The sequence below is a fragment of the Orbicella faveolata genome, unplaced genomic scaffold, assembly GCF_042242905.1.
Source record: "Orbicella faveolata isolate gen_17 unplaced genomic scaffold, um_ofav_v1 contig_34, whole genome shotgun sequence".
In the NCBI taxonomy this organism is placed as follows: domain Eukaryota; kingdom Metazoa; phylum Cnidaria; class Anthozoa; order Scleractinia; family Merulinidae; genus Orbicella; species Orbicella faveolata.
Window position 1 is genome coordinate 29357283 of NW_028301563.1, and position 26134 is coordinate 29383416.

Here is a 26134-nt window from a genome sequence, read left to right on the forward strand (position 1 = left end):
AACTGTTCGTTCAATGTTTACAGAGAGTACATTGTTTCGGTAGACACTTTTGTTATATTTCGCATATAGTTGTGATATATAATATACAGTAATATTGTTGACATATTATGAGAAAGTCCATATGAGAAGTTGTATAGGACAAGTAAACAAGCCAACAGTCAAAAACAGTGTATCTACAATAACATGTGTCGTTTTTCTACTTTAGGAAACTCAAATTCAAAATGTCATCGATACTGCGGAAGAAATTGGAGGAAAGGTCCGTGTAGTTAAGAAACCGCGGATTGCAGGAAACAAAAGAAAAAGAAAAACTGATTACACCAGGGAGCTAAGTGATGGTAAGTATGCTGCGAATTTAAAGAGTCCACCACAAGCTTGAGTAACAAGCGGACAAAAACTTTGTACCGAGGTTATTTACATTGTATTGCAAACTTCTGTGCGACTGTTTTAAATCATTTCAAAAGAAATCATTTCTAACAACGCCATGGTCGAAAACAAATTTTGAAGTTCATATGAAACACGTACTGGTGAAATGAAACGATGATGAAATTTTACTTGTGTTTGCACAATTTCTCTGAATTTTGAAATTTATTTTCTCGAGTTTTCATGGGAAATTGTTTTTGGTATTATCTCAGGCAACTGTTTATATTTTTACCTTTTGGAAAATGCGAAAAGGACTGTACTATGCTTAAAACTATTTCTGATACAAGATTTTGTCCATTAAAAGCTGAAATTGCTCGATCTCCCATCAGATTTCGTCTTGGAATTTTCAGTAATCTGTTTAAGAGGCCAGTATTTCATAACTTGCACAATTTCCTTCCTTAGGCCTGTCATCGTCCACTTCTCCCCTCTCGGGCAGCACTGCATCTACCGACACTACCCAAGAGAGTACCTCGAGTACAGCCAGCGATGAAAAGTCTTGTTACCAGGCCGTGAGGGCTGATGGGATACCCTTATGTCTGTTTTGCAAGGGCCCGGTGGATTTTGTGGATAAATTGAAGTGCTCTGATTGGGACGCAAGATTTTGTTCGTATGATTGCAAAAAGGAATATCAGGTAGTTAATAATAATAATTTGAGACTTAATTGCCAAACAGGGGCAAATGATCCGACAATTTCCTGGGTAAGCTTCTGGGAAATCCGAGAGTTGTTGAGTACATCTTTGTCATGTACCTTTCCACGTTCATTATATCTCTCGACGACAGTTTATATTCACTTTGCCATTAATTTCTTTGAGATACTGTTCAAAAGAAGCAGAGAGTAGAGTGGAGCTTTAAAAAATCGCTAGAATATTATAGTAAGCGGCCACCCCTTGTTAAGCGGCTAGTTATCAAAGTCCTTAAATTATTGTCAGTAAAATACTGCCAATAAAACCCCTATTATCTGGTCACCTCTATAAAGCGGCCGTGGCCATCTTTTGGACGTCCAGATAAGGGTTTTCCTATTGTCCTTGCCCCTACTTAACGGCCATCTAAAATTTAATACACGTAGTTTAGCTTTGTTTTGGAACAGGCGCAGTCTGATAAGAGACCAAAATAGAAAAGGGACGATTGGTAAAACATTCAAGCAGACTTTTATAATGATGTGTCGACGTTATTCCATGTTCACTATGAAATTAATCCGATTGTAAAAAAAAAAAAAAAAACATAAAAAGTACACCAAGCCCTATACAGCGAACAGCCCCTACGCTGACCACCTTTCTTTTGTCCTCCAGGTTCGTGTCAGCGGTACAGCTGTAAGGAGGGCACTGTTTGAATCAGAGCGAGGCATCTGCCAGCTGTGTTTCCTGGACGCTCACAGCTTGTACCAAAGCGTCACAGTTCTGAGCGTCCGCAATCGACCGACGTTCTTGGCGCAATCGCCTTATTCCTCCCTCCCACAGAGGACCCTGAAAAAGATGGTCATGGAACCAAAAGAGGGAATGGTAAGTGGAGCTAACGCTTCTAGGCAACAGCTAGTCTGCTCACTTTCCTCCTTTCCGCCGATGTGGAACAAGAAGATCTGTTGGATCTTATAACCGCGCGTTTAAAATTTAACTGTTTTCTTAGCACTACAGTCGCAACGCAGTGCATATTCCAAAGCAATCTTTGATGATTCATTGATTACTGTAGACATCACAGCACTTGATCAACACAAACTCTATTATCGCGCTATCAGTCGTAGCCGTTGTGACATCTCCGATGACGTAGTAGTCTTAATCTGGAACTTTCTTCGGGATATGTATGGGCATGAAGATACGAACACTACTACAAACCGCTTTCTTTCTTTAAAGTCACGATTAAATTTAATTGTTTTTTCCCTTGAGTTAAGGGTTAGCAAAGAAGTCACACGAGTCGCATAATTCAAGAATTGCGTTATCTACGGCTATCTTTAGTACGGTGGTTATTTCCCTACCAATGACGTAATCTTTGCACGTTCTGACACGTTCTTTGCTTGGCTTGCAAATATTTAATTTTCCTCCGATCTATGAACTGGCTGTGATGAAACAGTCAAAGGATTTACTTCATTTGCGTAAAACCACAAGAAATACTCACAAAATTACAAATAAATTAATGACCGTCGCTTCTGCCGAAATAAACTTGCAAAGTAAACACGATCGTATTTGTCACGTAGCGAAAGTGAAAGCTGCAACGTCAGCGCATTCCATGGCTGACGTAATACCTTTTTTCACCGTATTTATTATTCCCTTTAAATCCAACGCTTTGATAAAACGAAAAGAAAATATATTTTACCCACAAAAAAGAAAACAATATCGGTAAAATTGTCCGTGTATTTATGTTTTAACAGCTTCTGGCGGAAAAAAATCACATGTTGCGTGACTCAAAGTTTGGCCGAGCGGAGGTCTGCGTCTGGTCACCGACAAAAAAAAAAAAAACAAGAAGATCTGTTAGATCTTATAACCGCGCGTTTAAAATTTAACTGTTTTCTTAGTACTACAGTCGCAACGCAGTGCATATTCCAAAGCAATCTTTGATGATTCATTGATTACTGTAGACATCACAGCACTTGATCAACATAAACTCTATTATCGCACCATCAGTCGTAGCCGTTGTGACATCTCCGATGACGTAATAGTCTTAATCTGGAAGTTTCTTCGGGATATGTATGGGCATGAAGATACGAACACTATTACAAACCGCTTTCTTTCTTTAAAGTCACGATTAAATTTAATTGTTTTTTTCCCTTGAGTTAAGGGTTAGCAAAGAAGTCACACGAGTCACATAATTCAAGAATTGCGTTATCTACGGCTATCTTTAGTACGGTGGTTATTTCCCTATCAATGACGTAATCTTTGCACGTTCTGACACGTTCTTTGCTTGGCTTCCAAACATTTAATTTTCTTTCCGATCTATGAACTCGCTGCGATGAAACAGTCAAAGGATTTACTTCATTTGCCTAAAACCGCAAGAAATACTCGCAAAATTACAAATAAATTAATGACCGTCGCTTCTGCCGAAATAAACTTGCAAAGTAAACACGATCTTATTTGTCACGTAGCGAAAGTGAAAGCTGCAACGTCAGCGCATTCCATGGCTGACGTAATACCTTTTTTCAGCGTATTTATTATTCCCTTTAAATCCAACGCTTTGATAAAGCGAAAAGAAAATATATTTTACCCACAAAAAAGAAAACAATATCCGTAAAATTGTTCGTGTGTTTATGTTTTAACAGCTTCTGGCGGAAAAACATCACACGTTGCGTGACTCAAAGCTTGGCAGAGCGGAGGTCTGCGTCTGGCCACCGACAAAAAAAATATAAAAAAAAATAATAAACCACGGGTAAACCTAGAACCGCGCTCGGCCCATGGCCGCGCGGTTAATAAACCACGGGTAAACCTAGAACCGCGCTCGGCCCATGGCCGCGCGGTTAATAACAACACGTCCATGATTGCTGGGAAGCTTAGTGTACCAATGCAAAGTAGCCTTAGCAACCTCTCCCCACTTTCCATTTCCCGGGAAACTCCAATTAATGCGCTCCGATCTTTTGCCTCTCCTAGCCTTCTCAAAACGGAACGGAACAGAGCAGAGCGGAGCGGAGCGAAACGCAACGCAGCGCAACGCAGCGCAACGCAACTCAGCTTCGAAGACTTGATTTGATTATGTACTTTTTGCTTCCTTCGTTTGTAGTTCTGGGAGGCGGATCATATTACGCCCGTGTCTGAGGGGGGTGGGGAGTGTGGATTAGACAACTACAGAACCCTGTGCGTCATGTGCCACAGGAAGGCCACCGAGGAATTAAACCGAAGGCTCAAACAACAGAAAGTTCTTCAATACTCTGCTGGATATGCAGACATTTCGACGTTCTTTCGGCCGCTTAGCTAATGACAAATAGAACTGCCATCGAGTCGCAAGCCACGTGAAATGAATGTATTGACACATACCTGTGGGGCGTTTCTAGTCAAGGAGTCTCAAACAACGGAGGGTCTTGTAACACGCCGCTGGATACGTATATATAGTGACGTTCGTTTGGCTAGTTATATATAATGACGTTCTTTCTCTCGCGGAGAAATTTGAAAACGGCGTTTTCACTCTGAGAACGTATCAGTTGTTTTTCATCCACACTACGCCGGATAAAATTGAGAAGGCAGCGATCATAGGTCATTTGGATTTTTGATTGAGGAGGACTCGGTCAGGGAAATTATATGATTGTCGTGACGTCATCGTTTTCGAAAAGCTCCGTTTTCAAAATGTTTTCTGTCCACACGGAAACGCAAAGCCGGTGTTTTCAAATTCCTCCGGTTTGAAGAGCGTTTTCGGAAAGCTCTGTTTTCGTGATGGACTAGTGTGGACGGTAGGCCTAACCGAAGAAATAAAGCTGCGTCTTCAAATTTCTGAGGCGTAGTGTGGGCGGGACCTCAAACTCATAATCAAAGAAGGCGTTCGTGAATTCCAAGTGACGCAAAATGTAGGTCATGAAGTGCATTTGGACCCTTCCCTTACGCGGCGCTGAATATAGGAACACCTCATCTAGGTACAGCCTGAATGTACAGCATTTGGAAGGCGCAACCTGCAGATCAACGAAGTCTAAAAGCGAAGATAATTCAGATAAACAAATACGCGCTCTGCGGTATTAGAACTAAACAAAATAATACCACATTGTAGCTTGTACTACATTGTAGATCCGCGCATGTATAAGTCGTGTTTATTGCCATACGTTTTAAAGTTCTTATGTTGAGAGAGAGAACCGAGGAATTGTCGTCATATTTTTATGTTTAGTGCAGGCCACTATCATTGTTGAAACTGTCGTTGTTAATGTTGCTTAAAGAAGAAAAAAATCGTTTTTCTTTCACGACCGGCCGACCGACTGACCGCGCGATCTTCGAGTAACTGAAGGCTGTTTCGTTCTGGATAGAAAAGAGATTTCTTAACTGCAAGATAGTTTTCCATAGGGAGGAAATCCCTGGTTTTTTAAGAGCATTTTAGTTACGTTTTATGCCGAAAAATGATTTAAAACACAACAGTGTCGTGTAATTCTGAGTTGAAGAGTATACGAAAAGAGAGAGAATTATTAAGTATATTTTTATTCCTATATATTTTAGGCGAGATGATTATTTGAAAGTATTTAATATCATTAGGAAGGTGTTTTATCTTTTTGTACTTTCGGTTCGCATGTTGGTTACAAATGTCTCAAAAAAAATGTAAATTAAAGTTCCCCTTTTCCTTATTCTTCTAAATCATAATTTTGCAGGAAAATTTATTGAATAGTTGATGACAGATAGTAATGAAATTATGTATCATTAATATATCGGAGTTTCCGTGCAAAAACGATAGTATGAACGATATTGAAAATGTTACAATTTATAGAATTATGTAAAATAAAGTTAAAATGAATTTAATCTTATATTGACTGGTGTAAATGTCGATAATTACATGTTTTTTTGTTTTGTTTTGTTTTGTTTTTTTGTTTGTTTGTTTGTTTGTTTTTTAATTTAGGTAATTCGGGTTTCTCAACGGGAACAGATAACCTTTCTTAATATAACATTTTAGAGGTTCCTGTAAAAAGACCTTTTCCCCCGATTTTCTCCATCTTGAATTTCACAACGCGCTTTGTAAACAGTCCAACGGTCACAATTAAAGCCAGCTTTGTAACATTTACATACGAAGTATTGTCGAAATCGTTCGCATAATGTTCGCTGCCGGACAAAATGTTCACGCAAGTTCCGTCGTCATCTTTCGAGTTTCGTACAATGTTCGTAGTTTTTTTTTCCACAACTTCCGTGACCACTCAGTTCGTACAATGTTCGTAACAGTTCGCACAATGGTCGTACTCGCTCACATCGTGTTCGTTACCTTGCGCAGCGTGCGCGTAACCGTTCGGGCATTGCTCGTAACCGAACTAAGCACATCGTTTTCTTTCGTAAAATGTTCGTAGTGTCTTTTTTGACGCGTTCGTGTCTAACTCAAGATGGAGACATCGAAAGTTTGGAAGGTCTAGGAAGCTGGATAAATTGTAAACTAATGTTTTAATCTGATGCAAGGTTATTTCTTTGTTGCACCGCGGAATTTTACTAAGTTAGCAATTTTTATAGTTCATTTAAACATCACATAGCTTTGCTCGACAAAGGGAGTCGAGGCGAACAAATGAGTTCTTTGTTACATGTATGATATACTTCTACCAAACGTAGGGCGAATAGTAGGTCCTGGAATCGAGTGTCGGAAGGAAGGTTCTTTCATTCGGTCTGTACTGCCTTCCATGCCCTCGAGTAAGCTGTTCTCGCTTTTAATTCGTTGGATCGTTGCTCTCAGTTGAATGAACTGCCGTGTTAAGTACTTGTCTTGGTGTCGCATGTCAGACTGAAAACATAAAGGAAACGTACACAGTTAAACAAACGAGTACGATTTTTTTGACGTAAAAATTAAAGCTTACATTGTTCACGCTGCCAAAGCGTTATAACGCGCGATGTAACGCTCGATGTAACGCGCGATCAATCACGCATCCTTCCTGCGAGCGACGCGTGCGCGAGAACAAGCGGGCAAGCGAAGCGTTTCGCGAAATTCTTTATTCTTCTTTGTTTTCCGTCCGCAGTGCGATTAAGACCGGAAAGTTAAAAGAATTGAACAAGGGATAACTTCTGACCTTTTGGTCAACAAGCTGTTGACATCCTAGCGAAGCAAAATATCTTTTTAGACGCCGTGTTGACAGACAGAGTTGGTATTTTCAACAGCACGCAATTAACGCCGCTTTATTTGCTTAAAGGATTACAAGACCAATTCCCCAAATCTGCCTGCTCTTGTGCGTTAGTTAACAAAGTAACTAATGTAGTCAGCTTTAATTTACATAAACAGCTCCATGGCTGGTTACATATTTCGGTTGCTAATTTACACAAGAGAAGCTAGTCAATAATGGTATATTGTACTCTCTGTATTCAATGATAGACTCCACTCTTGTTTTAATCTTTGTTCACAGACCGGTTTATGTTCACTGTTCAATAATTGAACGCGTCCGACTTTCGCAAAATGCACAATTTGAATCTTGATGTGTTTAATGTTTTTGCCTTACGAATACTGTAATTACAGTTTGTTTTGCTTGTGTGATGCTCACTGAGCGATCAGATAAATAGAAATCGTCTTGGGTTATTGATTTTGAATTAGTCGTCAATTCAATCATTCAATGTAAAGGCTTCGAAAACTAAACAACAACTACAAATCTAAAATGTGCGATAAGTTTTAAATTTCTTTTGAGAGTGCAGGTGAATTTTTTGCTGTCCTCAAGCACGGCCTGGCCTGCTTGAGTGAAATGCGAAACCATGCATATCACTTGTTTGTTGCAGTGAGACTGTTGAGTCGTCATTGTAATCAAGACTGCTGGTAACATAAACGACCCCACCATGGAGAAACAATTAGGTAAATAAGTTCCGTATGGACCTGTCGTAGGATTATAATCTTTGCTATGTTACCAAACTACGTTTGCTCCAATTTTGTTACATTCTGAGAATAGATCGCGAAAAAAAAAAATTCAGAAAGTGGAATATTATCTCAAGGCCATGTTTAAAATTGTTGGTGTCTTATCAAGGGCTAGGGTCTCACCAATTCCTTTCGTATCCACAATATGGCGGCTTCTAAGCGAGCTTCTCTCTCTTCGCTGGTCCCGTCGGAGTTAATAACGGGCTTAGGATCCGCTTTAGGGCTTTGGATTTCCACTTCATTTGGGGATCTAGACTTCAACATATTCCATGTGTACACTTGCATATATGGAAAAGAGTGTCGTTTGGCGAGTTGCAGATGTTCGTCATCCATTTCTGTTTCTCGCTAAAAAAAAAAACCGTCACTTTTGAACCGTAAAACTAGCGAAGAAATCTTTGATTTTTGTCGTGCGCTTCTCTGGTCAAGGATCACGCTTGTGAGCGAACTCTCTCTGTACCGTCTCCTTTTGTTTGTGTTCTCGACAGTGGTAGGCGAATATTTGCATATTGAAAGCAAAACATCCTTGGCGATAGGCAGGCTGACATCTGTCGCAAGATTATAATCTTTTCTTTGCCGCAAGAGAGAAACGTGATCAATTATAGTCTGCGTTAATTTATACCAATAAGAAACACGAAAATGAAAATACGATTGCTAAAAATTTCCGCAATCGAATTTAACGTGGGAAATAAAAAGGTATACCAGCTTATACGAGATTTTTGTTTTAAATCTTTAATAGTCGAATAAGAGAAGATAAACTCGAGTGTTTTGAAAAGCATTTTTCACAACAAATATAGCTACTTAAAAAACACCTGCCAAGGATCGAAAATGCGTGCGACTTAAAGAAATTTTCCATTCAACCCTACAGTAACCAATATCCGCTTATTGACATGACAAATTGTTTTTTTGGAAAATATCGCGAATTCATGGAGCAATTCGAAGCGAAACGTGTGTTACTACATGTAGAGGCTAATAAATAAACTTTCTTGCCGAATAAAAATCGTGAAAAATACCCACATTTGAAGGCATTGTTATTTTTCCTTTACTTGATGTAGGCAAAATTTTCTCGCTTTTGTTTTGCATGACAAAGAGAAGGATGTTCTTAAATTTCGAAACAGAGGACGAGAGCGAATTTTCCTTTTTTGTTTCTCTAATTTTTTTGCTTTCTTTTCGTGGAGTGGGAGGAAGAAATATTTCCATGCGAGCCAAGCGGCTCATAAGGCCGGAGCTTATCCCGGTTTCAGTAGCATGAAGCGACCAGGAGTATTTCTACTCCCCCCTGGATGGGATGCTTGTTCATCGCAGGGTTACCCCCAGCATTAAATTCGCCGGCAACCATTTATACACCTGGATGAAGGGAGGCACTGTGAGAGTAAAGTGCCTTGGCCCAAGAACACAACACAATGTCCCCGGCCAGGGCTCGAACCCGGACCGCTCGATCCAGAGACGAGCGCACTGACCATGAAGCCACCGCGCCTCCCCATTTTCCCTTAGCCTTGCTCTATATTTCCCTGTCTCCATGCGCTTTGCCAAGTAAAACCTTCTCAACCATCAGACTTACATCGAAAAACTACTTTTACGTCAACATGGTGGAACAGACTTCCGAATGATTACAGTCCGTGATCAGTGAGGTCAAAAATACTTTTTTATTAGGGCTGCTGATATAAATTTTAAGCTCTAGTTAATAAATTATATATTTTCAAAGGACAAGGATGGTTAAGGAGGGAGAGGATTAACACGAATTACAAACAACGAACTTGAAAAATTCAGGCTAAATTTTTCAAGATGCGCAATCCGTGACGTAGCTGCTTAATTTATTTCCTTTATGATTACCTAGAGGGTGTGGTCTGTATTGTTTCATGAAGATTTTAAAACTCTATTTTGGTTCTGTTTCTCTAGTAATCACTATTTTTTCTTTTAACGTTTGGGAAGGGTTTTTTTTTTTTTTTTTTTTTTTTTTCCGCGCTTCACTGTTAACATTCAATTGTGAGTGAAATCAGTTCTCTTAAAGTGAACTCTGAAGGGAGAATTCATATTTGTTCAACGCTACTTTCTGTTAGTTTCTATCGATCGTTTCTACCTTTGGATAACTTTTTGTAATACCTCCTCGGCTATCCTTAATTTGGTTTTTAGTAATTCGAGCGCGCCTCTACAGTATTTACGGTTTTTGTTCTGCATTTCGTGGTCGGATACGTGATCAGCACGTAATATTGCTGTAGAGGTAATGTGGCCGAGTGGTTAAGGCGCCGGGTTTCTCTCCAGCGGTTGCGGGTTCAAGTCCCGCTCTGACGACTAAGCTTGAATTATTTCTCGGTAGACCCAATTTCAACTCCCCGGTGATGCTTGTAAATAGCCACCTGGTCTGCCTCCCGCCAGCTGGGTTTTTTTTAACTCTATCATGCTAATTTGAATTTTTTTGCTTCTTTCAGTTTAAGTAGCATGCCTAAGCGCTAGATAGGTGCGGCTAAGCGCATTGACCACTACAAACATTCCACAATTTTCTAGCTATGCGACCGCGCTCTACATATGATAAAATAATTCCTTCAGCTTTGCAACCGCGCTCGGCAGGTGAACAACTATCCAGAATTATCATTTGATGCATTTTGTCTTCCTTTTCATTGGCCGAGAGCCCACCACGTTACCAGCAAAGAACTGCCTACAAAAAATGGTCTGCTCGTGCGTAGACCGTCTTAATGTGTTGTGCTGCAAATAGTATTCTGCTCATGCGTAATTGTAACCACGCTCTTGTGTAAAACATGTCGGGCAGACCGCATCCCTGGAATGTCAGAGGAGGCAGCGTGGCCGAGTGGTTTAGAGCGCTGGTGTTGTAATCTGGAGGTCCCGCGTTGAAGGTCTCCACCCTGCCACTGGCGGGATTTGTTTCTCGGTAGTCTCGAGTTGAAATCCTCGGTCACGCTTTGTAAATAGCCGACTGGTCCGCCTCCTGCCAGTTGGGATTTTAACGATGTTACGTGTATTTGAAATATTTGTTTCCTTTGTGTAAGTGGCATGCCTGTAAACTAGCTAAGCTTAGTGCTTGTATAGCTAAGTACATGGCCACTATAAAGAAAAATTTACATTTACATTTGTCAGGGAGTGATTTAAATATGAAAACAAACTTATTGATCACAGTGATAAAACAATTTTCGAACTTTGTTATAGCAAAATATTGTAATTTTTCGGTGTCTCGCGGATCAATTATTTGCCTCAGCGTTCGGCTTCGGCAAAGAATTGATCTGCTCCTGCTGACAAATCACGGTATTTTGCTCAAAATCGTCCAACAATTGTTAATTATCTGGCGCTTCTAGAATAGAGATTGACATTTCCGCATTGGAGGGCATAGCTTCAGTGATTTTCCGCTTCCTACATAAAAGATCAATACAGCTTTATTTCAACCTTTTATTCCTAATATAATTAACAATTATATTAAGAGCTCGGCATTCTTATGGCGTGATAGTTTACGCGGGCACAGCCCTAGTCAACTGCGACACATAAAAATTCGAGAGCGAATAATCTTATTGTTTTAGTATAAATCTACTGGTTGTTTAAAACTTTAACAACATTCCTCTTCACAATCCTCCTCGAAACGCGTGCAAAGAAGTGGCCTTCTTTTTGTCAATAGCTGTCCATTGCTAGGCTACTTACTGTGTACAACAATAGATAGTGGGTAGATTTAGACCATATTTACGTTACAGTCGGCTATTTTGCTAACGACAGCCTATAATAGTCTCTTTGAAGGCTTGTCGATAGTTTGTGCTTTGATAGGCATAAATAAAAGGGTTTAAAACTGAAGAGAGAAGTACAGAACAGAGGGCAAACACGCTCACTACATTAGGCACTGGTCCACGAATTTCAAGTTCTCTTACAACTGCAAACGGAATAAACGCGAAAGTAAAAACGGAAGTGACAACAATCGACAACTTTACTACCTTCTTCTTGTCTCGTGCGTCGACTTCTCGAGGTATATTCATCGGGACAATCTGTCGTTGAAAATACAACGTGCGTATTATGTGGCAGTAGCAGTAGATAATAATTATGAGAGGAATACCTACGATCATGATAAAGGAAGAGGTCCAGAAGATAAATTTCGTTGTTGTACTCCATGTTCGTTCGCATCGATAATCTGAGTTGTATTCGGAGAAGTAGACCAAAGGAGTAGCTGCTGCTAATGATAAAATCCAAATGGCGATGATAAAATAACGAAGCGTCCTTTTTTCAAACTTGAGTCCACTGCTCAAAGGTTTTACAATGGCATTGTACCGTTCCAAAGCGATGACGGTGAGTGTTAGAATAGAGCATAGCGATGATGGCGGATAAAAGGAATTAATCTTGCAAAGAAATTTACCAAATGTTTTTGCCGGTATAGGAATCGCTCGGGCTGCTCCCACTGTGTAAGCCAAGACGTTTGCCATTAAGTCAGAAGCCGCCAAGTTTGCGAGTAAGAAGTTCGTCTTCGTGTGAAGATATCGTTTCTTCTTTACAACTATGATGACAAGTATATTTCCAGCGATGCCAATCGGTAGAACAACAATTGCTACGAGAAGAAACGTTACCAAACCGAACGTGGTAACTTGCCTTACTTTAGAGGTCGAGTTTGAAACCATGGCATCGTCAGAGAAGTTCATTCTTTTCACGTTTCTTAGAACAAAACACGACCAACATATCTCTACAATATGTCTCTAGTAGAGTGTTTTATATTTGCCGAGAACTTCAAGTTCATGTTATTTTAAGACTTTTTGTGGTTTTCTTATTAATACTCCCGAGAATTAACGAGGTAGTTGTGTAATTCTGAGGGCTTCTACACCACTGACGTGTGTCCTCAAAACAGGAAGGAAGGAAGTTAAAAAGCTCCCAAGTTTAAGAGTAGGACGTTTGTGTAGCACGAAGAGCCTGGAAGATATCGTTCCTTCTTCTTAACTAGAAAGTCGCGACTAAGTTTTGCAACGATGCAATTCAGTCGTAGAACAGTGAATTAGCACTTCCAATCTTCCAGCTGCAGCTTATGAACGTCTTAGAAGGCAGCGTTTCTAGTAAACAGTTCATTTTTTTTGCTGTATTTCACACATGCACGAGATTTGTATGGGCCCATTACGTGTGACGCAATGATGGCCCTTTATACAGCACAATGTCAATTAGAGTATTTATGGTTAAATTTTTACAACGCCTATTTTCAGTAAATGTTGCACTATTTAAGGAGCCCACTAAACCACCTTGATGTTTTTCCCTTTTGAACACTACTCCCCGTCGCCCAGGCGACAAAAAGGCTTATAACAACATGAAAAGAAGAGTATGTATATAATGGTAATTGAACTAAGTGGAGTGCAATTTGGTCTGAACTCATACGCGTGATTTCAAAATGGAACGAACGCGCAGCGCGAGTTCGATTTGAAATCACAAGTATGATTTCAGACCAAAATTGCACGACACGAAGTTCAATTGCCACTTTATTAAATCCATTTTGAAATCGCACAATTTTATCACGTTAAGTTTTAGATTCAGTAGCCAGTGTTAAAATAGCGGAACTGAAACGGCTTGACACCTCATTGAGTATGCAAAACGATGTCATCTGACGAAAACTCGTTCGAGCGTAACAAAGAAACAAGCAGTTCTGAAGTCAGAGCGAAAACAGGCTACTTCATACATCAAAGTTCAATTATCGTCCCCTGAATCAATGATGGAAGACCTTTTCTTCTGTGGATGAGGCTGAGACTTCTAGTTGTCTTTGGAGAAGGAATTTACAGGTGCAGCTAGTGTAATTCTGCGATGGATTACTTTTGAGTTGTGAAACTACCTCGGGTGCACAATGCCCAGTGGATAGTTTTTCTCTTTTAAATACCCTTCAATGGCACTCTGCATGATTTTAAGGGATTCCAGCTCGTTATCATCTCCGTTTCTTTTTGTGACCTCGGCGTAGAACTGAATACTCAAGACCTTGTCAAGTTCATGTGGCGTCGTTTGTTTCAAGATATTTTCAAGATGGCGGGGCACCAGCTTCGGAAGACGTTCGTTCATCATTCACTGTTTTGTGGAGCGGGGCGTATTTTGACTACGTATGTTTATTCACAGCGACAGAGTTGAGCTCCTGTGTTGCTTCGTTTGAAACAACCGGAAACCAGGAAACATCTACCTTCTTGAGATGACCCTGAATCTGTTATGTGGTTTTCGTTTGTTTATGTTGGACGGATCTTGAGCAGATGCTGAAGAAAAATCGCCAAAATATTCGTCAAAATGAACACTGAATGTTGGAAACTTCCTGTAAAGTAGGTCTTCAGCCTGAAGGAGCTCATAATCGTCATTCAGAAACTGTAATTAATTAAATTCGTCAAAATTTGTGAAAAACAAAACAACAAAGTTTTAGCAATAATTGTTACAAAATTTGCCACACAATGGCTTTTTGTCTTTCATTTTCCTGAAATTTTAATGCCTTCTTTAAACTAACCTTGAAATCTGATTGGTTGTTTTGTTTTACTGTCCCATTCTCATTGGCTGAGAAAAAGATGCGATTTAGAGCAAAAAATAGTGCGATTCGTGAATAAATCGCACCGCTGAAAGCCAATCAGATTGCAAGGATAACCAGTGATTTCAAAATGGGTTTAATAAATATATATACATATCATCGCGTAGTCTTAATACTCTTTAGATTCACTCTATTTTAAAAGAAATATAACCATTAGTGCATGACGTTTTGTGGTCATCTTGTCGCGGTCAATATCAAATGCAGATTTTAAATTCACACGGTTTGAATATATATTAGTTTAGGTGAGAAATTAAAAAAAAAAAAACGTTTTGCACAAATGGATTCGGCTTGTACTACTCGAGTACATGTATTTCTTTCAATATGAGTCACTCTCTACACGAGGAAGGCAAGGGGAGGGAGAGAGAAAATCTATTTCGCTTAGTGAGCCTTTTCAGTGTATACCCCATTGAATTAATTACTCGAAATTATTGCGTCGACATTACGTAAAAACTTCTCAGAAACTTGTAGAGCAAAGTAACATTTTCTTATTCCAACTACCTTTTCCTTTAAACAGAGTGTGTCTTAGGGAGTATCAAATCTTCGAAATGGCGTAACAGAACTGAAGTCACTAAGACTGTCTGCATGACATAATTCCGTAGAGAAGTCGCCCACAGACTTCACTGGCATGAAAAATTATGCATCAATCGATTTAATAATATAGTTTACTCATAAACTTATGCTTTGTGTCAACGCGGCCAACCACATGACCCCAATTAACATAGAAACATGTCTAACAAGGTAACCGGCAATTATTAATCCCGAAAATACTTTTGAAAAGGCTTGAAAGTAAAAGACATCAATATCTCTTGCTTTAATTACCCTATATTGCTTCATTACGCTTATAGTTCTTCATTCACAAGTCCGCTAAAGCAATATCAGCTTGGTTTGTAATACTGAAGATAAAATCAGGTGTTGATATTCAAAGAAAAGCGATTTCCTTGTGAGCGGATAAAACTGTTTTCAAGCAACACGACGACATCTAAACACAACCGATGGAAATAAACTCAAAAAACGTGACTTCCCAACCACGTCCAAACACAGCTGAGCAACCCATCCAGACCTCCTTCAAAAAAAAAAAAAAAAAAGCGATTGACGATTATTTTTGCCATGTACAAAATGACCTTTAAATTGAAGGAAACCTGAAAATAGTAGTTTACTAGAAAAGAAAAACACCAAAGAGATAATAATAAACCATAAGTGAACAAAGACAGTTAAGGATGGAAAGGTTAACACGTAAAACAAACGAGGAACTTGAAACATTTTGGCTAAACTTTTCAAGCGCAACTCCTATAAAAATTTCACAGAGGAACTTTCGCAGCTCAATTAGAACGAAATAAATGTTTAGTGTTACGTGAGAGAATGTTTCAGAATGTTTGCTCGCGAATGGAATGTTTTCGCCCCGTTGGACATGACTCCTCACGCCGAGAGATTGTTATGTAACAGTAATTGTTATGAAATCCCTAAAGGCACGAGGCGGCACGCTTGATAGATGGTTTGTGGGTTTTCGATGTATTGCACTCCCATCTTTTGTAATAGGTTGGATTTCGGAAATTCCTAAAGCGTGACTATCTTGCCATTCATGAAACTTCGTGCGTTATGACGGAAAAAACATCAATGACCCAATTTTCAAGTCAATTATATTCTCAATAGATCAACTTTTACTTTAGTAATTAATTGAAGGCTTTGCCAACTATCAGTCGATATTAAAACAGTAATTTTTGTGTTCCTAGTTGTAACAGCACGCTTTGTTTGCCTTTATCTCCAGGACGATGCACTCTTCTTAGACAAGAAGTAATATTTGGGTTCCTAGTTCTAATAGCACGGAAGCACATTTCTTAAACAAAAATCTTTCCAGTAACTACTGATGCTAATGTCGAGAATATGCCAAAAGAACAGCTTGTTGGACCAAAAGATTTGAATCTAGAAAAGTATATACCCTAGGATGAATTTGGTTCAACAACAAGTGATGTATGACCAGTACGGTGTACCTATGACATTCACCATTGAAGTGTATCACAATTTAAAATACTAACCTCATTTAGAATGTTGTAGAATTTTGATGATTTTGTTAACATCACGTGCGAACGATCCATATATAGTCATAGCTGTTATGACTTAGCATTTTGATGACGTACTAAGTCATTCTTTCACGGCTTGTTTGATTTGGTGATCAACTCAGGGGCGGATTTAGGGAGGGGAGGATGGGTATGGATTGTGTGGCTAGCCACCCCCCTTTTAGAGAAACAAAACATAAAAACAAAAATAATAACGTTTAAAAAGGTGGTGAGTAATATGGCAGAAATAAAGGCCTACTCTCTAGACAGGAACCTGATTGTAATTTCTACATTGTGGCATTGCTGGTGTTTCTGGTGAAACAGTGTTCAATTAGGTTTCAGTTGTCAAATTGCACCAGTTTGTTACATGCCCCACTGTTTCTGCAACCCCTGAGCACCAGCCACCCCTTCCCCTCCCCCCCCCCCCCCGCCCTCCCCCTGAAAAATCATGGATACGCCCCTGCAACTGCACACGTTTTTAGTTATTTTTACTCGGTCAGGTCAATATAAATTTGTTTGCTATCGTAGCAAAGGAAAAGAAAAAAAGAAAAACGAAAGAAAGACAATTCTAACTTTGAGATATTTATGCTTTCAATACAAATTCAATTCTGAGCTAGATAGTCTGTTAAATGAAAAAGCACCAACAGATTGGCAAAGTAATCTACCGGCCATGGTAGTGGCTTTGGTGGAACAGATAAATATTTGCAATCATCTTCATAATTGTCGTCTTAGTGATTTGAAGCCTCCAGCTTAGTTTTAACTGCTTCCTTTTAGACGCAACTAAGTATGAAAACCACAGTGTCTTAAAATAACTTAAGCAACCTGGGTGATTAAACATATTACATGTATCAGAGTATTAAACATAATATCAGGGTCAAATAGAAGGAATAAATATCGTAAGTTCCAATCAGCTTGTCGTCTGAAATTCTAACTTTGTAACCTCAAGCACCTGAAATTATGAACGTTTCTCTTAACGCGACGGCCTTAAACTCGACCACTAATGCGAGGCAAGTTACATTGTTTGGTCTGGTTTCATTCCTTTGCATTGCAATCGTCCTTCTCCCGATTGGCATCGCTGGAAACCTCGTTATTATAGTCGTAAAGAAGAAACGATATCTTCGCACAAAGACGAACTTCTTGCTTGCCAACCTGGCTGCGTCTGACTTAATGGCAAACGTTCTGGCGTACACAGTGGGAATAGCACGAGCGTTTCCTATGCCTTTAAGGACCTTGGGCTTATTTCTTTGCAAGATTAACTCCTATTATCCGGCTGCATCGTTTTGCTCTATTCTAACACTGACCGTTATCGCTCTGGAACGATACAATGGCATTGTGAAACCTTTAAGCAATGGACTCAAGTTTAGAAAGCGAACGCTTCGTTATTTTATCATCGCTATTTGGATTTTGTCAATAGCCGCCGTTACGCCTTTGGTGTACTTTGACGAATACAGCTCGGAGCAACTTTGTGTTCGAACATGGAGTGTACATTGGAATTTTACCTTCTGGACGTGTGCCATAGTTCTCGCTATCGCCCTACCTGTAATGGTCATAATATACTGTTATTTTCACATAATTCGTACGCTGTATTTTGGTCCTAAGATAATCCCGATGAACATTCCTAATGAAGTGGACGCACAGGAGAAGAAGAAGGTCATAAAACTCTCCATCATTGTCACGTCTATTATTATCATCGCGTTCACACCGTTTTCGATTGTAAGACAGCTTGAGATACATGGGCCAGTGCCTAATGAGGTAACAGTGCTTGCACTAAGTCTTATACTTCTGTCTTCAGTTTTGAACCCTTTTATTTATGCCTTTCAAAGCACAAACTATCGACAAGCCTTCAAAGAGACCATATGTGGTTGTGTAACGCGAAGATGACCTTATGGCTTATCAAAAGAAGCCCTGTGGATCGCCTTTGAAGGTTGTCTTGCCGTTCTTAATTTCTGCGAACAACCAGCACTTTGCGTAGGAACGGCAAAGACGTGAAATGGAAACTCAGTGGACCGAACATAAACTGAAAACAACCCTGCGCTGCCTTGATAAATGCCCTTAAATAGTATGTTTACACCAGCAGTCAGGGCCGTAGCTAATAAAAGGCCAACTGAGGCAGTTGCATGCCTCAGTCATTGTTTTCGTTTTTTGTTTTTCTTAAAGTCATCCATGATAAACACCCTGAATACAAAGGAAGACAATTGAAAACCACGGGCATTGCCTCAGTCATAGAAAAGATTTCGCTTACAGCACGTTGGAACCTTATTCTCATTATCATACCTTATTGTGATTTCTGAAAACATGTAGACGCAATATATTTGACGATATATTTTTTGACTACATCAGATATAAACAGCTGGAACATGAAAGCCAATATCTTGAAGAAACCTTAATAACCCAAAACAAGGACAAACGTTACTACCCACTCGCGATATAAATATTTTTAATTACAAAGAGAAAGAACAAAGCTCAATATGTGTTGAAAAGAATAAATGAACTTAACTGACTTTGCAGGGGAGAAGTAACAAGGCATTTTCTTAGTCCTTTTTTCAACTACCAAAACCAAAATAAAATTTTGCGTGCCCGGTGGCGGAAAGGTTTAAAAAGCATGGATAGATTAAGGTACTCAAAAAATAAACAGTATTATTTGACCCTTGCCAACGTTATATATAAAATTAATGACTTTGCCGATATTGATGGAGTGTACGATATTTTGTGTCTACGCGAAATTTTCTGTCCACTGACTCTGGCCATGATCAGCGAGTGTAGCTTGGAAAACAAGAGAGACGCGAAACTGACTAAGCCAGTACCCTTGGCTCATTATAGATTTATTTCTGAAGGCTTTCGCGCCTGGCTTGGGATGGTTGTGAGACACTTAATGGGTCACTTACATTGTATTTGTGGCAGCGTTTACTCGTGTTTTCTCTATCGTAGTTGGTAAAGCTATATTCTAGGTCGCACACTATAGTTCATCAGGCAAGGTGTGAATACTAACAGTTTTCAGTGCATAAGTCAAATTATTCTCGCATTTCGATTGGTTCTCACTTGTGATCTATTTGAGGACAGACACAAAGATGGCCTCAATATCATTCTTATTTTTTCTTTACAATATAAAACATGTAGATTCTATGCTGTGTGTCTGTTCAGTAATAGATTACAGATGACGCCAAATTGTGATAAGAACATCAGTGGCACACTCGGCTATCGCTTCGTGTCCTAATTTTTTTTTTTTTTTTTTTTGAAGTCATCTGTGATTTATTACTGAACAGACGCATGTCAAAATGGAATCTATTTGTTCATTCGGTAATTTTCTTTAAAACCGGCTGCTGCTAAATGCTAGTGAATATCAACTTTCTCGTGAGCTTAAGTTGTTCTTGAGCTTAAGTTGAGCTTGAGGATCTCCTTGACAGCTACATTCCGGGACGTTATCTAAGATCTGCAAAAAAAAATTTACTCGCCGTGCCTGGTTTCAAACTAAATAGTTATGGCCGCCGTGCTTTCTCTGTTGTTGCCCCGTTCCTTTGGAACAGTCTTCCACAACATGTTAGGGATGCAGAATCGCTAGGCATATTTAAAGGCCAGAGAGTACTAAACTCGCAAGACTCCGCTCATCCGTCTGCTCATCCGTAGTTTTCGACTCTTGGCCTTTCCAGATGTTAAATCCAACAAATTAACGCGTAAGGTCCTCATGAACGATGTACCCTACGCCCTGGCTTTTCCCGGCTTCAGTAGCTTGAAGCGATTCCCCCCTGGATGGGACGCTAGTCCATCGCAGGGTTACCCCCAGCATTCAATTCACCGGTACCCATTTATACACCTGGGTGGAGAGAGGCACTATGAGTGTAAAGTGTCTTGCCAAAGAACACAACACAATGTCCCCGGCCAGGACTCAAACCAGGACCGCGCTCGTTCCGGAGAAGACAGCACGACAGTTTACTCTAACAGTGCTTGTCTCCACCAAGATGTGCGAATTTAATGCTGGGGGTAACCCTGCGATGGACTAGCATCCCGTCCAGGAGGAAGTAGAAATATTCCTAGTCACTTCATGCTACAGAAACCAGGATAAGCTCCGGCCTGATGGGCCACTTGGCTCGTTTGCAGACTTATCTGAGCAACTGACTCCTGACAAATTGCCCGGTTTGTTTTGATTATGTGTAATCTGCAGCTCCGATATTACCGGGAAAAGGTCATTTTTTTTATTTTATTTTTTTTTTATTTTTAATGCCTGCTGAAAAGGAACTTTAAAAAGTGTGACTGCCAAACTGTTTTCCCCTCAACGACCAGACAAAAGGCCAAACATTTAAGCCGAAATGGATCTGAGCTGAAAGCTGATAGGCGAGGAAAATTATACCTGTAAAGAAAATCGCCGTTAAGACTCCTATGCGTTTCTCGCGAGACACAACAGAGAAAGTAAGACAGGCCTTTCGGAGGCGACGAAAACAGGTTTTCTGGATAAAAATAGAAAAATAACAAAACAGGTTTAGGTTTGTCAATTTACCAGCATGAGCCACAGTTGTTTCAAAAGTTATTTTGCCTCACTTGCATGTTGTCTCGGCAAGTGTTGCAAAAACATCGCTTCGATAGAACAGATGGATAAAGACACATCCATGCATGCATATAAGCGTATTTTCATCGAAAAGAGCGCGCGTTGTGCGTGTTAGTTATGCGCGCCGCTAAAGAAAGAAGGAAAACTGGAAATACCAGTTTAACAACTGGGGACACTCAGCCAGTCTGATCGTGTTCAAAAATCTCAAAATTCCACGAAAGTGGCCTTTTGCAAATTAGAGTGGTGCGTTTTTAATCTTTAAATTTCATGAGATGAACATGCTGCCCTGAATATTTTGAAATGGATTAACTCGTATTTAAGACCATTCTTGTCTCTAGATATCCAAGACTCCGTCCACATTACACCGGAGGAAAACGAAAACGGAGGTTTCACTCTGAACACGCATCAAATTTTTCGGCCACAAAAATCACCAAATGCCGGAAGAATTTAAAAACGCAACACACCGATCATTTTGGATTTGTGTTTGAGGAAAACTCCGTTAGGGAAATCACATGATTTTTGTGACACCATCGTGTTTGAAAAGCTTCGTTTCAAAAGTGTTTTCCCTTCGGCTTTTTCAAATTCCTCCGGTTTGAAAAGCGTTTACGAAAAGCACCGTGTTCTTGACGGATTAGTGAGGACGGTGGGCTAACCGTAAAAATAAAGCTACGTTTTCAAATTTCTCCGGCGGAGAAGCTGCTTAAATTAGCACAAGGAAGAAACGTATTTCACTGTTCAGTGAACAAGGGATCCTACGACATGAAGGAAGCGGAATTGTAACGTTGACGTTAATTTACACCCTTCGCGCTGAAACATCACAAATGCGGAACGCCGTTAAGTTAAAGCGCTTCCGTGTGTGCGGTAAAACATGAACCTTGTTGATTAAACCTACGTAACAGTAGTTATCTTTTCCAAGAACTCGAAAGGGCCAAGACTGTCCATCGTGCTGTTGGTAGATATTTCCTGGGTAGCGAAATATTCTAAAATTTAGAGGATCTGTTTGCGAAAATTCGATCAAAACACTAGACGAAAAGGACGGCTTTCCTCGAAGGTTAGAATCCTTTTTTTTTCCGACAGCAATTTCCTACCCATTTGTGCTCTAGACAGAAACACACAGCATGGGAGGATTACTACCGAAATCTCTTTCGTATTAAAACTAAAGTTTGAATAATCTCTACTTAAATAACGTTAAAGGCCTTCCGGTCCGGAAGCGAAACTTACGAGACTTATGGTTGAAAATGTTAAAATCTTTTTTAGAATGTTTATGTTTTGGCCTCGTTGCCTTGAGCTTTTGGATTAAAATATTTAATTACGGGCCACAATAGATCCTGACACAAACACTATAGATTTGGACGTGTTTCTTTCGCGGTAGAAAAGAGAAGATTGCGTGAAAGAGAAAGATTGCGTGACGAAAGACTGTCACCAAATTTTACAGTGCTTCACCACGTACAAAGTTCTCGTAACATCAAGAAAACTTCGAAAGGTCCCAAGATTAATAATTACTTAACAAAGGAAAAAGGGGGGTCTCCGGTGAAAGTTAAGAGGATTAATTTATAGTCGAAACAAATACATCTTGAGAGAATCTAATGTCATTATGTAACGTTTTGATCGGATGGAGAGGAAGTGGTATTCATTTATCAACGAAATTTCATCAACGAAGGAACATGTGGTAGATCTTCTGGAATAAGTTTGTCGAAGCTTGAGACTACAATGAAAACAGATATCTATTTATTTTTATCTTAACTTTTTAGACATTTTTTACCCGCTGCAATAATTAGTCATTTCACAATTTACACTTTTCACGCGCTTTAAAAATATCTGCATTTATCCCGCATCACAAGATATATTTCGGTATAGGTATGATTACCCAGTTTGCACGCTCTACGCTAATCTAAGGTAATCTAAGTTACAGATCCAAAGCGCCAACTACTGGTAATAAACATATTTTTAAAGATCTGTCGCCTTAATCATGTGAGCTGTAACATTAAACTCCGGAAGGCTACACGCTGCACACGTTATACGAGAATTTATGATACCATAATCAGATACAGAGAAGCTTATGATACCAGTCTTAACAAAATTAAATAACCTAAAACATTGTTGTTCCGTTCAACAGTATACTATTAATAGAATAGAATATATTGTTATCGTAGAATTATTAGCACAAATCTTGCAGATTTTCGCGTCATTTTAGAGTAAGGAAATTAGAGCGAAAGGAAGTTCCCTTTAGTCAAAGCCGGTCTCTTCTGTTAAACGTTCCGGTAATACAAGTTTACCTTGAAGACTTCGTTAGTCGGTTTCTCAAATTTGAGTCCTAAGCTCATTCCATTTAACTTGCATCCATCCTCAAACGAACCATACTCAAAATCTGTTCTTTCGCGAGTCATCACCTTCCTCGCCGCTACCCACTTCTTCACAATAATTTTGCGTCAAAGACTTTGCAAGCCATGTGAGATACTTCATGCTTTCTACAACGACTTTCACGTGCGATCGAAAGCATCCTTCAGCCGAAGTTTTCTTTCCCGTTGTTAACTCCTCCTTGATATCCAACAGCATGTGATAAGTGCCGTATAGACCCGAGTCGTTGAGCTCTTTGGCTGGTTCGACGAGAGAACTATCTTTAGCAGTGGCGCATTGGCATTTTCCAGCCGGGAATGGGCTTTCCTTTGGGATGTCAACAAGGCGATGCGGAACTAAAACTGTATTGCTCATTTCATCGATTGCTTTCAAGAATTCGCTCAACACATCTGGAAGATTTTCACTCCTGGCCATTTTCTTGTACACGACAGAGAAGCGAAAAAAGAGTTTGAAAAATAAAACAACGTGACCTCACTCGGTTTGCATGCTGTTACCCATTGCCGAACAACGTTGTTTTGGCTGAGAACACGTATCCGATGAACTGCTGACAGGCATCCTTGTCAAATAAACCAATGACAAGAAAGGTGCAGTTCAGAGCTAAAAATACCACGACCTTTAGGTTGGCGAGTTAGCCCTCGTCTCAAACCAATTCTTCTTACTCGTTTTTGTATAATTCTTTGTGAAAACAGTTGGGAGAAATAACATGCACATCTCTATTGACAAACTTCCTGCATGGGTGCCTTTTAAGTGGCCTTGTTTGCCTCCCACACAGATGTTCCCGTTTAGTTCTCCGCAATCCTTCCGTGTGCATGTAGGAATCTGGACCAATCTAAAAGAATCTGGTGGTTCTCCCAATTTTGCAATCGATTCGAAGAATCTGTTCAATCGTACACACGCTTAACAATTCTAACAGTTCTTGGTACATAATTCGCCCTCATTAGATCTATTGTTTTGACCAAAACTTCTGAAGCCAATATCTATCACGGCTTTCGCTGTTTACGTTCCTCGTTCCTCCTCGCAAATCGAGTGGTCAGGTTATGCTACATCTTTACTGCTTTTCGTTTCCTTCCTGTTGACATCAAAGCATGACTTTCTTTTTAATTTTTATTTTTTAAATTTTTTTTGTTTTGTTTTGTTTTTTTTTTTTTTTGTTTTAGTCAGTTCTGGTTTGGTTTTGTTTTGCTTTGCTTCTTAATGATTGTTGCCATCCACGTTAATTCAGTTTCTCAAAGAAGTTTGTTTGTTTTATTTTCGACGATTTTGACCCTCCATTTGTGTTAATCGAAGATGTGCATCTGAAATATGTTAATATAAGTGTTAATTTTCCAAAATAAAACAAAGTAATTTCATATCTTTGTTTCCCTTTATTCGCAAGACACTCTTGTTGATTCTCCAGGAGGTCACGTACGATTTTACAAGGTCTGAATTCTTTTATTGTTAACCCCAATTCTTTCTTTTCGTGAACAATATTTTCTTCCGGCGTAGTCAATCAAACCCGATCGAACTTAATTTTAATCGAACTCAGTCGAACTCACATGGATTGAGTTCGATTGAACGAGATCGAACTCACACACAAACAGTTGGACAATCGAACGCAATCGAACGTTTCAGTGATTTCCGAATTCTTGATTTTTGTAAAACTGGTGTTGAAAATCAATAATAAGTTTTTCGAGGCTCGTGTTACTTCGGTATAGCACGTGTTTTTCGTGGTTTTGAGACCGTATAACACGATCTTTATTCAAGCCAAATCTAATGGAATGAGTCCGGATCGAGTCCGATTTTCGGATGTTCGTTGACTACGTCGGGACTTCTAGAGACATTGGGAACTTCTCATTCATAAGAAAGAGTCGTGATGTAAACTGGGTACCACAAATAAAAAGAGCGTGGTAAATTTAGTAAGATTGCCAATTTTGGGACCATTGCATTGATGTCGAAATGTAAGCTGTTGTGTATCTATTGGCAACAACGGCGCACAGCACTGTAAAGCCTTAATACCGCCATAAAATTTTTTTACCTATCCATCAAAGGAGTCAAAAGAGGCAATGTTACCAATTTTATCAACCCCTTCATTTCTGGCATCCATTGCATTTGACAGCCGTTTTCATGATTGACCTCATCACGTGACAGCAATACCATACAGGCATACCACGGAGTGACAGATGGTACACGTCTAGAAAGGTCTGTCGTAAATAGAAGTTTAAAAAGGTTACGTCGTCAGAGTAGCGGCTTAATTGGTGATAGCAGTAGTAGTAGAGCGCAAAGCAAATCAGCACGTCGAGAACCGATCTAATTATGACCGCATGTCAACTTGGAGGAGCGGTTGGCTCAACTACAAGACAGTTGTTGTTTTTTTTCTTTTTCAAGTCAGGTGTGTGTAAATATTTTATGGTCTGATCAACGTTATCAACAGTTTCCATTTATTAGTTCGCGAAGCTGGCACACTTAAGCAAATAATAATAATAATAATAATAATAATAATAATAATAATAATAATAATAATAATAATAATAATAACACCGTGGCTGCGTTTTTGATGAGCACAGTTCTCACATACCCATCGTGGGTGGTTTCTACCTAATCCTCGTTTATGTCCACAGCATATTACCCACGACGAATTAATTCAGTTGTCAGTCGAGAATTCGATGTTTCATAATTTGTTATTATACCGGTGATGGTCAGGTGAAATGATGAATGAACGATGATAAAGGTATGAAATTGATCGCAGACGTGACTCAATCAGGAAGCGGGGGTTAAAATGTCAAGGATTAG

General features: G+C 39.5%; 3 protein-coding genes and 2 pseudogenes across 5 annotated transcripts in view; 2 read left to right on the forward strand and 3 right to left on the reverse strand.

The window, feature by feature from the left end:
• The window catches only part of LOC110067133 (uncharacterized), a 21985-nt pseudogene extending 16149 nt beyond the window's left edge, over positions 1-5836 (forward strand). The window contains exons 18-21 of the transcript XR_016201512.1: positions 206-336; positions 845-1052; positions 1710-1919; positions 4123-5836. The product of XR_016201512.1 is annotated as an uncharacterized LOC110067133 (transcript). The remainder of the gene's footprint in view (positions 1-205; positions 337-844; positions 1053-1709; positions 1920-4122) is intronic.
• On the reverse strand, positions 5501-8387 carry LOC110067154 (uncharacterized). The gene is made up of 2 exons (XM_020774448.2): positions 8023-8387; positions 5501-6789 (listed from the first exon to the last, which is right to left on the reverse strand). Exons 1-2 carry the CDS (start codon positions 8230-8232, stop codon positions 6589-6591), a joined length of 411 nt encoding a protein of 136 aa, XP_020630107.1. The 5' UTR covers positions 8233-8387; the 3' UTR covers positions 5501-6588.
• LOC149105687 (somatostatin receptor type 2-like) overlaps positions 8294-26134 on the reverse strand; it is a 29778-nt gene continuing 11937 nt past the window's right edge. Inside the window, exon 2 of one of the 2 annotated variants that reach the window (XM_089271579.1) lies at positions 8294-14093. In XM_089271579.1, coding sequence (XP_089127705.1) covers positions 11604-12521 — 918 coding nt within the window. In that variant the 5' untranslated portion in view covers positions 12522-14093 and the 3' untranslated portion in view covers positions 8294-11603. Of the gene's footprint in view, positions 14200-26134 lie in introns of both variants that reach the window. The other variant, XM_089271578.1, reaches the window with a different exon arrangement.
• LOC110067128 (somatostatin receptor type 4-like) lies at positions 16894-19154 on the forward strand. Its single transcript, XM_020774422.2, has one exon. It carries the CDS (start codon positions 17425-17427, stop codon positions 18346-18348), a length of 924 nt encoding a protein of 307 aa, XP_020630081.2. The 5' UTR covers positions 16894-17424; the 3' UTR covers positions 18349-19154.
• Positions 22714-24499, reverse strand: LOC110067151 (uncharacterized; annotated as a pseudogene).

Excerpts from the sequence above, each read along its gene's own strand:
- LOC110067154 (XM_020774448.2), bottom strand. The coding sequence starts at position 8,232 with ATGGATGACGAACATCTGCAACTCGCCAAACGACACTCTTTTCCATAT. Across the intron at positions 6,790-8,022 it reads TGTGGATACGAAAGGAATTG|TCTGACATGCGACACCAAGA; the intron begins GTGAGACCCTAG and ends TTATGTTTTCAG.
- LOC110067128 (XM_020774422.2), top strand. The coding sequence starts at position 17,425 with ATGAACGTTTCTCTTAACGCGACGGCCTTAAACTCGACCACTAATGCG.